This window comes from Mytilus californianus, unplaced genomic scaffold (genome assembly GCF_021869535.1).
Source record: "Mytilus californianus isolate M0D057914Y unplaced genomic scaffold, xbMytCali1.0.p SCAF_7, whole genome shotgun sequence".
Taxonomy (NCBI): domain Eukaryota; kingdom Metazoa; phylum Mollusca; class Bivalvia; order Mytilida; family Mytilidae; genus Mytilus; species Mytilus californianus.
This window is the reverse complement of record NW_026262723.1, coordinates 108,373,952-108,387,810: the sequence shown is the minus strand read 5'-3', so window position 1 is coordinate 108,387,810 and position 13,859 is coordinate 108,373,952. Positions and strand designations below refer to the sequence as shown.

At 31.6% G+C, this 13,859-nt stretch overlaps 1 protein-coding gene across 2 annotated transcripts; it reads left to right on the top strand.

Annotated features, from left to right (window-relative positions):
- The first annotated feature begins 388 nt into the window (after positions 1 to 388).
- Positions 389 to 8,668, top strand: LOC127707905 (uncharacterized). Of its 2 annotated transcripts, none has more exons than XM_052212668.1 (4): positions 389 to 610; positions 3,615 to 3,779; positions 5,405 to 5,725; positions 7,848 to 8,668. In XM_052212668.1, exons 2-4 carry the CDS (start codon positions 3,681 to 3,683, stop codon positions 8,454 to 8,456), a joined length of 1,029 nt encoding a protein of 342 aa, XP_052068628.1. In that variant the 5' UTR covers positions 389 to 610; positions 3,615 to 3,680; the 3' UTR covers positions 8,457 to 8,668. The 2 variants fall into 2 exon arrangements, with proteins under 2 accessions (XP_052068628.1, XP_052068627.1); XM_052212667.1 differs by lacking the exon at positions 389 to 610 and adding an exon at positions 1,133 to 1,200.
- The last annotated feature ends 5,191 nt before the right edge of the window (positions 8,669 to 13,859 follow it).

Sequence of the window (13,859 nt, the reverse complement as noted above, 5' to 3'; positions counted from 1 at the left end):
GAACAAAAATTGCTGAATTGAAATTTGAAAAATAATTTCGCTTGGAATTCAATATCTCTACTTGGAGTGAGTGATTTACCAATAATCAATATCATATTACAATAGCATGTTACTAGGCAGGCAGTATTGCGTGAAATCTAGATAGACAGTCATATCGATATTTAAATTTTAGTGCCGATAAAGAGAACAGAAGAAAATTTAAAGGCACTTGATAGAGGGAAATCATCTTACTGTCTCACATGTAAATGATTTTCTGTAAATGTTAACATTTCTGCCTTTCTATGCTTGAGATATTTCTATTACAGAAACATCAGTTACATTTATCGTCTCAATACACTGTCGATATTTTTGCGCATGCCAATTACATAACAGTTGGTCTCTTCAAAGTGCATGATTTTCTATGAATATGAAATATTAACTTACTATATGCTGGATTTTGAATGTTCATAATTCCTGGTGTATTCGACGCCATAATGTTCTAATACAGATAAACTACAGAGTATAATAGTCTAACACGTAATTTACTGAACTGGGTCAATCAATCGTATGTTATATTTTCTGAAAATGAAGTCTTGCTAATATTGGAAAATAAAAGACAAAAATGAAACAGGTATGTTTAATAATTCACCTGGAACTGAATGTAGTCAATTAAAAGTTAATAAACAGAGATGTGGAAATGCATCTATATCAGACAACATTCTAAGAAAAAACATAATAAAAAAAATAAAAAACATCTAGCGGACATCATACATTTTTTTTTAAATATCGAGATGTGTACAACATATTTTGAGTTTTTAATCGCCCCGAGTATATAAAGTTGCGAATAAATTAAACAATAACGAGAAAAAATCTGTCATGAAAACAAAATTCTCCAAAAAACAAGAAACATTTCAAATGAGAACAAAATCGAATGGTTCGAACATTAAAAGTTACACTATCATGAGAGGGCTCAATGTAGTTGAATTAGAAATACAGTTTCATAATAGATGAAAGGATCAATCTCGGAATATAAAAGATAAAACTTACTATATACTGGATAAAGCGTATCCCCTGGTGAAGTCGACGCCATCGTGTCTTTACAAAATATAAATAGATAATACACAGGTAAGATATTGTAAAATCGGGTCAATCGATCATATATCATATTTTTAGAAAATTCATTTTACTAATGTCGGAAAATAGCTGGCAAAAGTGAAACAGGTATGTTAACAAATAAACATTTAACTGTATGTAGTTGGTAGAATCTTCACGACAACTGTATGTAATGGTTTAGAACATTAAAAGATACTTTAATGGCACTTGCCATTATGATTTAATGTTGTTCATAACTTCACTTAACTAGACTAGGGCTTTAAAGAGCCTGTGTAGATTATCTGGATCTTTGTGCTTCTTCAATAATAGCAGCTCTCAAACATTATAGACTACTACATTATGCATGACCAAAATATCTTCTTTACTGTTATGTTGATCATATTTCAGTCTATCTACTATAGATTTTGGACAAAACGGGGGAAAAGTATGAAATCAATCATTATAAAGGCAATAGCTCTTCATGGAAACATCCAATAATGTGGTCGTATAAGAATTTTTGTAGTTCTTGTAAGGCTTATGATTTTTGCTGTCTACAGCTTCTACTTTCTTCATATCTATAACAGTTTTAAAGATAATAGGCAAAATTGTAAAATAAGTTAAAATTTGCCATATAACATTAATAAAAATCTTATAGTTAGTTATGCTATGGTGTCAGCTATATTGATATTTTTTCAAGACATTGTATACCTTAAGGACTAATTTGATAATTTTGATAAAAATAAGAAGTAGGTATTTTACATGTAGCTCTGCAAGCCAAATCAAGACTATTGTTAATTTGATATTACCTTCCACTAACCAAACATATTCATTTTTGTGCAGGTCCGAATATTCTTAATTCCCTTATTTTCCTTTTTATCTAGTTTTCGATTATGAAACCGAATAGATAAGAATAGGCGACGAATAATACTTCATATAAAAATACCGACCAAAATTTTATATTTTCGTGAAAAATTGTTACTGAAAACTTGCATCTTGCTATTTGAGGCCGCTCAAAAGTAGCAATAAAAACATATATATATATTTGTTCCACTTAACAGAAATTCCTCTGGAAACTTTGTTATAAACAATACTAAACTAACTGTTCCTGTTGGAAAAATATTATATACGACCCATTCCGGTAGTATCAAATACTGCATTATTTCTTCCATTAAGAACTAACATTATAAAGGAAATTATTTCCCATGACAGTAACACCAGAAACTTTGAGATAAAGCATTGCCATATCTATTAAGGTAACATGCAGTACACTTTTTAGAAAAAAAAGGTATCCGATCTTTCCAATCAGAAATATCCAACTATCTGATTTAACTAAATATTCCATTTTTTTTACAATCAATGTGATTAACTACTACACAATAATTTTACAGTAATATAGAACGACATTGTTCAGAGAATTCTAATTTAGTCCTTCAAATAATGTATAAAATTCATGCTAGTTTTACATTTTTATGTCATCAAAATGTTGACTATCAATCGGACTTGTGTAATTTTCTACAAACAGTGAAAACGTTTATTTCACACAAATACTGATCATGTGGTTGAAGCATTTCGAGAGACAGTTTTATTTTTTTACAAAGTTTGTTATTATAATTCAACAAATTAGATTAACTATTGACATTGTATGTGTCTTCTCGATAAGGTTTCCTTCACTACCCGATGTCAGATATAACATGATTCGATCGCAATACTTGACCACAGTTACTTATTCTTTCACGATATTTTTCTCAATAAATCGAATGCCATCCGTGAATTAAGACTACAGCAAGTCAAATGGTTTAAACCGTATAGCATTATCCTATGTCATATATGGCACATATGATATACTTTCTTATCAACACTTCCTGATCCTTATATGTAAAGAATTAATTGAAAAAAATATAAAAAGGAAGTCTCCTCCTCTTAATAATGTTAATATAAAAATGGACAAGTCTGCAAGATAACAACAGACTTTAACTATTGTCACAAATTATACACAACTGGGCTATTAAATGAATATTTATCTCACTCATTTTAATTTGTAGATATTAAAAAAAAAATCCTGCCTGTTTTCATTACAAATTAAACTCTTTTTTTGTCATATCAAAATGAATAACAAAAAAAAACGTTTGCCAAGATATGTGAGATGCAAACATATCTATATTTCAATGATAGACTCGTTTCCTCCTTTTCTAACTTACTCAGACAAGATAATCGCCGATCTACAGAATTAATTTGTGTGCACAGTTTGGTTATTCAACAATGACTACTTATAAAGGTTTGATTTCAGTTTCTGTCTCTCACTCTTTTCTATATGTCATTTTTTTTAATCGAATATTTCATTGGCGTTGAGTTTTTCATTCACATGTGTCTGATTTATTTAATATGAAGCAATCGTTGCCGGCTGTTCTCATAGGATATAAACTCTTAAAAAGAGTGTATTAGCTGAAAAAGGGACGGAAGATATGAAGGAAGAAAGTATTTTCACTGGTCGGAGATCGAGGTAAATGTTATCATATCACAGATGAATATGTTTTCAATTTCAGCAACCCTTGTTGAAAAGTTAGTATAGAGTACAGACCAAGTTTAAAATCGTTTTGAAAGAAACCAAGATGGCTTGTATCATATGTAAAATTGAGAAGCTCAGGAACGAATATCCATCTCACAACGTTTCGAAAGACTGTGATCATCCATCTCTTACTTGTCTAAGGGTAAGTTAAATATAATACCTACCATAATAATGGCCAACAGCTTTTTTTATATTTTGATATTATATAGGTAAATTGTACAAATATCGATAAAGATGAGGTAAAACGGTAGTAAGTCAAGATGTGAGGCAGACTTGACTATATCTGTTGTATTTTTGAGTTCAAGTTCGATGGTATAGATGCGTGCCGTAGTCACAAAACATTGAATTATTTAGTGAGAGGACATCATCTATATTGCTATTTGGAAATGAAAAGTTCACAATTGTGAATCTGACATCATCTCTTTGGTCGTAAAGGTTTGTTTTCAAGCGACCCTCATTGTCAACTTCTTGATGTAAGTCAAGATGTGAGGCAGACTTGACTGTATCTGTTGTATTCTTTATTTCGAGTTCGATTGAATAGAATCGTTCCGTAGTCACCAAACTTTGAATTATTCAGTGAGAGGACATCATCTATATTGCTATATAGAAATGAACAGTTCACCGTTGTGAATCTGACATCATCTCTTTGGTCGTAAAGTTTGTTTTCAAGCGACCCTCATTGTCTACTTCTTGATGTAAGTCAAGATGCGAGGCAGACACGACTATATCTGTTGTATTCTTTATTTCAAGTTCGATTGGAAAGATGCGTTCCGTAGTCACCAAACTTTGAATCATTCAGTGAAAGGACATCATCTATATTGCTATATAGAAATGAAAAGTTCACCATTGTGAAACTGACATCATCTCTTCAGTCGTAAAATTTTGTTCTCAACCGACCCTCGTTGTTTGTCAATTTCTAGATGTAAGTCAATATATGAGGTAGACTTAACTATCTGTTGTATCCGTTATTTCAAATTCTATTGTGATAGATGCGTTTAACATAGCCACCATCTTTATAGCAAAACTTGAAGTTAAAGGATAATGCTAGCTTCTTTTAATCCTTTCTAAGAAGCTCCTGTACGAAATCAGCCTCATATGAATAGAGAAACAAGTCGACAAGAAGAGAAGCAAAGTTGGTTTCCATTGGAATGCTTATTGTTTGTTGAAAAACACGCCTCAAAACGCAACAAATACGTTGCCAATCAAGAAATCACGTATCTTGATAATGTCAGTTTCAGAGATTTTTTTGTTTGAATCAGAGTGATTTTTTTCACAGTACCATTTATTCCTTCCTAAGATATGATACTTGTTTCTACGTTGGACATCCTTTTTTATGAAACAAAATAGGACCGATTCTTTCAATTTGTGTTTTAGTTATGAATGGGTAATACTTGTGTAAAGGGTAGAAAAGTCAAATGTTTGAATACTATTACAGGAGGTTAGAAACTTAGATTGTATGTAGATAACAGATCTTTGGAATTTTTAAGTATCAACATCTGATTCACGCCTGCCCTAAAGAAGTTTTTTTACAATAATTTTGAAGCCCGGCTTTGGTTGCTGATAAAATTCATGTTAACAATTTAGAAAGAGGTTTCTTGGACCCAGCAATATAACGTTGTTTGTGTGGACACTTATGTAATACAGGTATCAAATGCAGTAAAGGAAGATCCAGTCCTTCATCTTTGTTTTAAAGATATAAGCGTATAATATATTGAATGTATACTTTTTATTTAGAAAATTAATAAAAATGTAGCATTATCATTTTAGTGTATAGTGAAGTATATTGACGAGCAAGAACAGTGTCCACACCCTGAATGTGGTCTAGTCATCGGAAATCAATCTGAAACTATGTTGCTATTTAAAGCTATCTTGTCGAAGCAGTTCAAAGAATACGAGTCTGCATACACACCACTGGTTGATATGGGTGGCAGTAATCAGTATATCAACATCACTGGTCTAACCGGCGAGTCCACCACTGTGTTATTCTCCCCATCGATGACAGTTGACCAATTGAAAAGCCAAATACAAATAAAATTGAAACATGAAAAAATCAGACAGAAGCTTCTCTATGAAGGAAAAGAAATGAATGTAAGTATTACTAGTATATATAAGGAGTGTGTGCGTCTACGAAATAAGAGCAATTAGTATTCATGATGATGATTAATCACAAATGAATAGCTACACATCAACTGATCATTATACAGCATGCAATAAAGGGTAAAGAAAAATTCCTTAGCACATACTTACAACTTCTCGTCCAATCAAATTGCTTATATTTGCCTTCTAATTTTCATAGTACATACTTTTCCCGTGTACTAAGTAACTACGCATGAATGACCACAAGGGTAAGATTTCATTGTATCGTAATCAAGATATTTAAAACAAAAATTGCCACTGGCTATTTTGAAATAAAATGCTGTGTTCCAAATTAAATTAAATAGTTTGTAATTAGTTTTCACGTTGATTTTTAAATATCCTCCTATTAAAATCTTTGGATCTAAAAAATGTTTTTGACAATTGCAAATTTCTTTCATTTAAATAAAGGGTTATACATATGGTTATTTATACCTTGATTAGAGTACAACGATATCTTAAAATTATGATAATGTATCATCCATGCAATTACTTTGTACACAAAAAGTGTGTACTATGAAACCTTGTGAAGGGGAAATTAAAGCAACTTGGTGATAATTTTTTAAACTTTCTTAAGGAAGGTGATCTATTTCGTCATGAATTGATTGATTTATTGATTATCGGTTGCTTAATTTCCAGTGGCAAATATTTCATGCATGTTCAGGACGATGTCATGAATTGAAAAACTGTGATTATGTCCGAAGATAATGTGCCAATTATATATATATATATATAAACATATTCTGATAAATCTTTTAGTTTTTACTTTGAAATAATAAAACAAAGAAACAAAAAAAACACAAAACCTATAATCTGTGATCTATTGGTAGTTGCTTTTTAATGCCTATCTGCTAGACTATATCTATGGGGACAAACTATCTATATGTTTCAAATTTATTATAGCTTTAGTTTTACTGTGAAATTAAAAAAATGTTTTCAAAACATGTAAAGCTTCCACTGCAATTTAATTAATGCCTGCTTTTGGTCAATTTATTTGGTCATCTTACCATGTAAGAAGAACATGTATAGTAAAACACCGCATTATATCAATATACATACTTACACCAGCAGCTACCATCTTTTCATTCTGGAGTCAAGGGCCTTTTGGAATAACATATTTTACAATGATACTAGTGAGTAGATTTACAAAACTTCGTTAATGAGCTCCGTTTTACAAACACCTGTGATACAAGTAGTCAGCCAAAATAAACTATCAATAGACCAATTAAAAGATTACTCGAGTTGTAAATATGTGCTAAATTGGATAGTCTATGAAAAGGTATATACTATGAAATTAAGAGCTCGGGGCAAGCCCCTCGCTCTAAATTTCATAGTATATACCTTTTTATAGACTAACCTAGACCTATATATAAGCCGAAAAGAAATCAATTGTGTACTTAAAGAAGTGATAACAATCGACCATTTTTAGTTAAGAATATATCATAAAACGGAAAGTAAAACAACACTTACTGAACTATATGTTTATGTCCTGGGAAAGTCACAATAAGTATATGCTGACTGAAAGGGGATAACACATCAAAATAAAATATAAGAGACAGACCTACAGACAATTTGTGAGTGCCATTTCATACACCAAGTGATGACTTAAAATGTTATAGTGTAGTTACATGTAAGCCCACGTCCATCTTTATATTATCATATATTGTGTCCTTGGTTTTAATTTTTTTCGTAAAAAATGCAACACAATTAAAAATAATTCAATAAAAAAGGAATAAGCACTAATAATGTTATATTGTATCGACCAAACATAGGATTAATAGTGCAACTTATCCATGTAATTTTCAGGTTGGAGGTTTTCATTTACGGTCACTATTAACTTTTTTGTTTGGTTTACTGTTCACACTGTTATGTAGTTTTTTTTTATATCTATATTCATTACAAAACAACAATGCTCTTGATGCTCTTTCTGTATGAATACATGTTTGTATTCATCACTTTCACAAATGTGAAAACTTACAGCAGAAAGTAAGAAAATTGTAAATCATGTGTATGACGAAAAATTCATTCAAGTCAACACTTATTTTTTTTAAAAATCTATTTGACTTTATAATTGCAGGTTTATCAAACAAACGGTGGGATGGCTACTCTTTCAGAATATGGAGTTAAGCCTAACTCTACTATCTGCGTAGTTATTTGTTTATACAGCATACCAGAACATTTTGATGATGTTGTTTTCGACCTCTATTGGGGATATCCATACAACAGAACCGATTACCTCGATGCGTCATGTCTTCTTTTTCAAGGCACATTTTACAAAAGAGTAATAGATTACAGGGATATAAATTATGTTGCAGTAAGTCATTCAGGAGACATGATGGACAATAGGCGTCGGATTGGACACCATAAAATCAATGTTTCATTGAAAAAAATTCCATCAAATATCACACATCTGTTTTTCACATTGAGTGCATATAATTCTACAAATATCGCTCAGTATCCAAATCCAAGTTTGAAATTTTATGATGCTTCAAAACCTGGAAAGGATCTTTGCAAAACAACGTTCCATCATGCAAGAAACTCACAGGCCGTAATCATGTGTTCAGTGTCAAGGAACACCCAAGGTCACTGGGAAATATTTGAATCTGGTCAACTTTCTGCTGGTAATGCGAAGAATTACGAACGACTGATTCATACCATACAGCAATTAATTTCTAGAGGTGTATAAAACACAATTGAAGATAAATTAAATCTGATTTCGCATGAAACATTGAACCTATCTTAGACATTTTTGTTTTTCAATTCAACTTATTTGTTAAGTAAGCTGAAAAAAAACAAACGTTTAAAAACTATCCTAAAAATCGTTCTTTTAAACTTTCTTAGCCTATATATTGATATGGTTTTAACATTGGTTGAGAAATCAGTGTTTCTTGTATGTTTTTATTGATATCAATTCGCTTGTTTGTATTGTTTGAAACAAACTATTATCTTATTTTATTTCTTTCCGTTTTTTAAATCTGTTTGTACAAGTAAACTTTTGGCATTGTACAAGATGAGTTTGTCCTAGACTGTTCATGATGGTAATACATCAACCCTACCCAAAAGTAAAGTGGACGAAAAAGAGGGGCGAGACAGACAGCATTATTTTTACTTCAACATCAGGTTATCTGCTCTCAGTTACTGAAAGCCGTCTATGAAATGATATATTTTTTTATCTGTTTCATTGATGTAAAGTTTTTGTACGTGTATAGTGTGTGCTTCCTGATTTTATATTGTACGCTCTTCAAATCTTCTATTCTCTACTATAGTGTTCCGCTTATCGAAATAACATTCCGAAAGTTGAGGGTCGAATGAATAGTTTTAACTCACCATATGTTAATTTTCCTCTAAAAGTCACTGTTTGTTTTAGTTATGTATAAATATAAAAAAGGAGATGTCGTATGATTGCCAACAAGACTGCGACTACCAGAGAACCAAAGGATGCAGATGAAAGCCGCTTTAGATCACCATTCGGCCTTCAATAAACTCACACCGTAAATCAAGGTGTAAAATATCCCGGCATAACAATATAAGAGACAATTTAGAGGAGAAGCCATACTAAAATAATAAACGAAAAGTAAATATGGCAGACATCAACCAACAACAACTACTGAACTGAAGGCTTGGGATATGCCAATGAAGACTACAAAGAATGACCTTGATTATTAGCGATCAACCTTTCCTAAGTTTGGTTATCTTTATTGGAAGAAATCCCTTTGCGCCAAAAATGCGTCATTTTACGCTTCTAGTTTTCCTTTCTAATATCTAAAAAACTATCATATATAGATAGATTGAAACATGAATAAGCAAAAATGATCAGCAAGACAAGGTCTACAAATAAGTCACTATTGTTGAAATCTTCTGCCGACACCTTATTGTAGTTGTTACTCTTAAAAAGCGATTTTTTCCTATTGTCTGCGATTTTGCCTAATACATGAAAAAATATAATAGATAAATAAAAACTCAAATAAGCAAAAATGATCAGCAAGACAAGATCGACTAATAAGTTTACTGGCCAAAATCGTCAGTTCATTCCTTAGTGGAGTTATTGCTCTTTAATGACGGTTTTTACTCATTTGTAGTGTTCTGCTTCTTATCTTGAAAACTATTATCGATAGATAACCACTTTAAATAACCAAAATTATCAGCAAGACTTGATCTACAAATAAGTCAACATAGCTGAAAATATAAGTCGACTCCTTATTGGAAGTATGTCCCTTTAATGACGATTTTTTACCAATATTTTACGTTTTTGTTTATCATCTTGAAAACTATAAAAGATAGACACTTTTACCAGCAAAAAATGAAAAAAAAAAATAAAATAAAATGACCAGCAAGACAAGATCTACAAATAAATCATATTTTGCCGAAATCGTTAGTAGACCCTTTATAAGAGTGATTGCCTTTAAATTACAATTTGTTTACCCTTTTTTGTGTTTTTGGCGAAAACTAAAGAAAGTAGAGAGAAACTGAAAACAGAAAAAAAGGATCAGCAATAAAAATCAACAAAAAAGAGATTTTTGTCATCAATTCCATTCTAGTCCACAATGTTGGAGAGTGTCCATTGTTGAAGATGCACACAGACCTTATGAGAGCGACACAGGCTCTTTAGAGCCCTAGATAGATTTTAGCTTTTTTAATTTGCCGTCACTTGGCGTCCATCGTTATAAAATAAAAAAAAAAGAATCACCTGAAACTACTGGTCCAAATATTACCAAACTTTACCTCAATGTTGCTTACGGTATTTAGTTTAAAAAGGTATCAAGGAATTTGATCCATCAACAAACATGGGCGCTTTTGCTAAAAATAGACCATAGGGGTTAAAATGCAAATTTGTGCTTACATCTTAAAAATTAAAGCAGTAAGATCAAATCTGATGTTAGTTAAATTATTCATCAGGTCAAGGTCTATCTCCTGCGGAATTTTCAGAAAAATTTGACGACCCATTTTGGAGAAATTCCCCGGAAAAGTCAAGTTTTAGAAATTTCAAAAATAATTGGCAAATACACAAAATGTATCTCATAAACAAAAGCAGTTAAGATTAATCTGTCCTGGTAAAAATTATCAGTAGATCAAGGTCTATCTCCTGTGGAATGTTCAGAAAAATCGGACTGCCACAGTCGCAGTTTTTGCCAATTATTTTGAAAACAATACAGATAGAGATGTTTTGTTCAGTAAAAATAACCATAACAGTAAGATCAACAAATAAGTCAACTTGGCAGAAACCGTCAAGTAACCGCTAATAGGAGTTATTGCCTTTAAATGATGATTTGTACCTTTATGCATTTTTTTGTTGTTAATTCCTGCTCCCTAAAAAAGTTGACAGAAAGAATCTTCAGATAGTAAAATGTTTAACAAACTATGGTCTACAGAAAAATCTACATGGATGAATCGTCAATTGACTCCTTATATGAGTTTTTGTCCTTCAAACACTTAACTGTACTTATTTTATGTTTTTTTTTTGCAGAAACTAATAGATACACAGAAATTGTAAAAGCAAGTGTTCAGCAAAATAAGATCTACAAACAAGTCAACTTGGCTGAAATTGTCAAATTACCGCTTATAGGAGTCATTGCCCATGAAAGATGGTTTTTATCCGTTTTTATTTGTTTGGAGAGAAATTGTAAAATGCAATTATGTTGAGCACCATTATATTGACAACAATGAGTGAACAAAACAAACAGACACAATAGGTAAAAATGTCAAAAATTAGGGTACAGGAGTCAACATTGTGTTATAATCTTAATCACTATAAAACAAACAACTATGTCAACAAAGAAAAACAAAATGGCATATAGACACTCAATAGAAAATGTACATAAGCAAAAATGAAAGACAAGAGTACAAAAAATAACCACAGCACAATAACACAATGGCGGGATGTATAAATACCGAACCATGGCAAAAAGATATTATAAAAATGGACTAAACAGTTAATGTTAAAAATATACAAAAACAAATACAAAGAACACTATAACAAGTCATTATCTCAGATGGTGCCATTAAAACAAAATACATATATGGTTTGGCGATATCTGGCCACAGCTTTTATTCATAATATAGATTCATATGATATATATATATATATAGATAGATAGATGTATATGTATATGTAGATAGATATATGGTTGGTTACCCGAAGATAATATGGCAACCTTGCTGCAAAATGCAGATAGATAGATAGATATATATGAAAATGTAAAGATGCACCGTGGGATACACTGGTGCTTTAAATTTAGAAAACACCGTGGGATACACAAGTGTAGTCTGTATTATCCAAAAACCTAAAATTTCATAGTTAACATTAAGATTCTATGCAGCGAATTCTGCCATTACTGGGAATCTATTTATGATGCTCAAAGTTCAAATAAAAGTCACTTTTCTCAACCGCAAACAAGTTAACATCATCAGTCAAATCTGCATTACCACTGTCACCGACAAAAACCTGAAAAATAAATACAAAAGAGCAGTATCTCGTACAAAACAAAGGAGTGAGAGGGCGGGTTTTCAATTTTACCGCTTACGAAATTTAAACAGCTTGCTTACTGCGTTGAAATTCTGTAAAGGACTAAATTACGTCACAGAATATAACGTCACTCATGTTAGGTAAATCTAAAACATGAAACACAATCCGTCAGTGGCCCCAGCGATAACTGAATTTAAGTCTATTTACTTAAATTCCATTATCTCAGATGGTGCCATTAAAACAAAATACATATATGGTTTGGCGATATCTGGCCACAGCTTTTATTCATAATATAGATTCATATGATATATATATATATATAGATAGATAGATGTATATGTATATGTAGATAGATATATGGTTGGTTACCCGAAGATAATATGGCAACCTTGCTGCAAAATGCAGATAGATAGATAGATATATATGAAAATGTAAAGATGCACCGTGGGATAAACTGGTGCTTTAAATTTAGAAAACACCGTGGGATACACAAGTGTAGTCTGTATTATCCAAAAACCTAAAATTTCATAGTTAACATTAAGATTCTATGCAGCGAATTCTGCCACATTGACGGAGGAAAACAGAGACTCTGTCAACCGCCATAAAAAGGGCGGTTCGCTGCAAAGCTGTGAACCAGGTATGAGATAACTACAGATAGATAGATAGATATCTTTATTCAAAGTACAACTTGGTACATATATATGTTAAATAATCTATATGATGTTTTGCGAACAACTGTGCAAAAACATATTTACCTACACAGATAAAAATACTAACCAAAACTACACCAAACCATAAGATAGTTGATTGTATTTGTATACCATAAAATATAGTATATTATAGTATATCATCAAATATATATTCAAGATGTTTAACAATTCATTTATAAGCATGTTAAGGGTGACAAGTGAAAAACATCCAGTTGAAAAATTTCTGGTCTGATCGAAAATCATAATATTTATGTAGCAACCCTGACAGCTAATTATAAAGGCAATAATATAGTTGTATATTCTATAGCAACACAAGTCCATGCTTTGCAATAACCTGGTCAAATTTGAGACCATACTTACTTAAGAATTGATGAACCGCATAATCCATCTGATCATGTTCTTCATCTCATTGTGCAAAAATCCCGCTCTAGAACTACCTGTGTCATTACCTGCTACATGTTTTATTAAGAAATATGGTGGATCCTCATAGTTTCATGTTCTGAGTTAACTTTTAACATGCTTGACAATCACGCCACCACAAAGATTCATTTCCGTGCCTAGACCTAAGTCAACCCCATCTGGAGGATGTCAGTCTGCTACAAAAACATACTTACTATTGAGGAATCTACTATCCAAACATTAAAGCTAATAGGATCTCCTACAATTCTTGTACAGCAAATAGCTACATGGAAGTATATGTTACATATGTAATACCAATACAATTTAAAGCATAATTAATCGAGAAAAATAATAATTCTTCTGTAACCCGTCTTAAGTTGTCAGCATTGGATCTCCGACCCTTTAATAATCCTCAAAAACAATAGAAAAGACAGCTTCAAACACTCAGAATTCATACCAAGTTTAGCCAACAACAAGATAAGAAAATATTTGCTAGACTTCAGCATGACTCTGGTTA

Excerpts from the sequence above, each read along its gene's own strand:
- LOC127707905 (XM_052212668.1), top strand. The coding sequence starts at position 3,681 with ATGGCTTGTATCATATGTAAAATTGAGAAGCTCAGGAACGAATATCCA. Across the intron at positions 3,780-5,404 it reads CATCTCTTACTTGTCTAAGG|TGTATAGTGAAGTATATTGA; the intron begins GTAAGTTAAATA and ends TTATCATTTTAG. Across the intron at positions 5,726-7,847 it reads ATGAAGGAAAAGAAATGAAT|GTTTATCAAACAAACGGTGG; the intron begins GTAAGTATTACT and ends TTATAATTGCAG.